Source organism: Drosophila novamexicana, unplaced genomic scaffold, assembly GCF_003285875.2.
Source record: "Drosophila novamexicana strain 15010-1031.04,08,12 unplaced genomic scaffold, DnovRS2.1 tig00001151-arrow-arrow-pilon, whole genome shotgun sequence".
NCBI classification, from domain to species: Eukaryota; Metazoa; Arthropoda; class Insecta; order Diptera; family Drosophilidae; genus Drosophila; species Drosophila novamexicana.
Window position 1 is genome coordinate 305,150 of NW_020824842.1, and position 2,740 is coordinate 307,889.

The window sequence follows — 2,740 nt, forward strand, 5'->3', positions numbered from 1 at the left end:
ATAAACTCAATGCCATCGAATCGTATCCAGTAATAGTCACAGCTATCAGCCACATGGACTCTGTCTGTGCGGGGCCTGAAAACAAAGGCAGTTCAGTAGCAGTGGCAGTGGTGCATTGCCAGACCTGGACCCGGACCCGGACGCGAACGCGGACAGGGACACGGACACAGACACAGATACGAACCGAACCGATCCGGGTGCCCTGTCTGGGAGCTAAAAGCAAGCAAAATGTTTGCGAGAGCGCGCAATCAGCGTAAAGTGCGCGACGCTTTGTAAGTGAAACGATAAAAAAAAAAGAAAACCAAAAAAAAAATACTGTTCGAGTGGAGGGGTGGCAGTCAGGAGGTTTGGAACTGGGCTTCAGAGCAGAGCGAGCGAAACGCGGCTCGCCTGCGAGAATATAATAAAATGTCGTTTATTGGCGGAATGGGGGCGAATGAGGGCGATTGTTTTCAGGTTTTCCTTTTACCAATGCCTACCTCCCTCATTTTCTGAGCCAGCCCCCTCTGCCCGTCCATGCAGCTGCTGCTGATTTTGCTGCTGACTTGGGCTGTGACGAAGACCGCCACCAAGACTCTATCTGGCAAGCGTAGCTCGGCAACCCACAGCCAATGCAATCAGCCACTCAGCAGTGCCATCGAAGTATTCTCAATTAGTAAATTAAATGTTTCCACTGAGAGTAGTTTTGCTCAAAGCAGATCTCGTTTTAGTACTCGATTTGTAATAAATTCACAATTATAAATTGTGTGTAACAGTCGGATGAACTACTGCTAGCAGTGGAATTCCATATAGAACATGTTCAGAGCTCGCTCTGAGGTGCAAAGCTATGAGCTTAAGTGGATAGAATTGCTTTCAAGCTTTCAAATGGTTTTTATGCTCAATTTTTTTTATTTGTAAATTCTACTTATGCTTACTACTTTTTTAAACTAATTTAAATAAAGCAAATTAATATTAGTATGCATTTTATTTTTCACAGATTAAAGCGATTAAAGATCTACGGCGGACGGTCGTTTCTGTCGTTTCTGAACTTCACACCGCCGGCAAAATGTACAAGGTGCCAGATCAACAATATGTAAGCATATAATTATTTGAAAAGCTCAGAGAAATGTTTCCATTATTGGTTTTTTATATCGAATGCTCAACCATTTAATGGAGACACGATGTGAGAGTGGAGTTTAAACTAGGATTTTTATGATTTTTAATTGAAATTCGCTTGGAGCTAAATATATGGTACACAACAAATAGATTTGGAAAAGTAAAAATAACTACAAATAGGGTAAAATTTACAAATTCAGTTGGCGTCTTTGCGTATTGGAAATTGTGAGTGTATCGCTTGCTGTCGCTGCTGTTGGTGACTAAAACTGGAATTTCGGGATTCCTTTGTTTTTTGATTGATTGATTGACTGAAAGGGATTGATGGCTAGAATTTGTAACGTTTGTCAGAAGTTAGTGTGCATACAAGTACAAGAACTACAGCTGTCTGTTGTTTTTTAAGGGAATATACGCTCGGTGGCACCATCCAAATTCCAATTCTCCCGGGAGAGCAGTATGCGTGCCTCGTGCTCGTCGAGGCCCAATTCCATGAGACAAAGAACTTTCGTATCGCATTCGGGAAAGACATGCGGTCCGCCTGCGTAAACGTTTGTCCAGTGCTTGGCCGTCACCTGGAATACATCTGGCTTGGCCTTGAACTGGTAGGCGATGCACACATCCTGCGGATCATCTGGCTGGGCGGCGGAGAGCAGCGCCTGGAGCGAGAGCAGCACCGTGCGCAATGTCATCGCAGCAGCCCAATTATCCTTCAGTATGTCCCGGCAGATGGCGCCCGATGCAGCCGAAATGTTCGGATGCCAGATCCGTGTCGTGAAGCGGACCTTGGGCGGACTAAACGGATATGTGTCCGGCACCTTGATCTCCAGCGCAAACCTGCCGCCTTCGTAGGGCGTGTCGCATGGTCCCTTTATCTCGCCGCGCAAGTTCGTCCAGTTGTCGTTGATGAGTTCGAGCTTAATCATGCCCTGAACAAAATCGTCGCCCCGCATAACCTCCTTCAGTTCGCGCTTGATGCGCAGCATCGACATGTTTGCCATTTTTCGACTATTTTGGTTCTGGTTGCAAGTGTAGAATACTTCTTGTGTTTGCGCGGCTAGTTGGGTGCTGCTTATGCTAGGGGTTTTCTCTTTCTCTTTTTTTTTTTTTTTTTTTGTTTTTTTTGCCTGTATTTGAGGTAAATGTTCTTGTATAACGCGTGTTATTTAAGGCTTGAGGAACATTTGTTGATGTTGGTTTTATAAAATTTTATTGAAATGTTTTTGCAAGAATTGTAACCAAGCAGCACACAAAAACAAAGCTAAACCCCTAATAAACTGACGAACAAAACAGATGCTTACTAGTATACAACAAAAAAAAACACGACTAAAGGACTAAAGAACGGCACATAAAAGTCCACGAAAACGGCGGAGTTACTTATTCGAATGTATACTGGCCGACGGTTCGACCTTTTTACTTCAAGAAAATTCCAATAATTACGTCCCAAGCTGCCTTCCTTTCGGTTGCGCACTTGTTGTCCCTTGTCATCTACCTAACTGCGCTTACCTGTTGCCGACGCTCATTAGAAAGGCGCTGACGTCGCCATAACACTATCTTTTTAGGATGCTGGCGAAAAAGGTTTATGAAAAGAATTTATCTATTTTTTGCTAGCTGCTAGTTGTTTAGAGGAGTCATTTACTTATGACACATT

The 2,740-nt window shown here is 43.8% G+C and overlaps 1 protein-coding gene across 1 annotated transcript; it reads right to left on the bottom strand.

Annotated features, from left to right (window-relative positions):
* Positions 1-1,183: 1,183 nt before the first annotated feature.
* On the bottom strand, positions 1,184-2,342 carry LOC115766491 (ubiquitin-conjugating enzyme E2-22 kDa-like). The gene has a single exon (XM_030710455.1). It carries the CDS (start codon positions 2,088-2,090, stop codon positions 1,491-1,493), a length of 600 nt encoding a protein of 199 aa, XP_030566315.1. The 5' UTR covers positions 2,091-2,342; the 3' UTR covers positions 1,184-1,490.
* Positions 2,343-2,740: the final 398 nt, after the last annotated feature.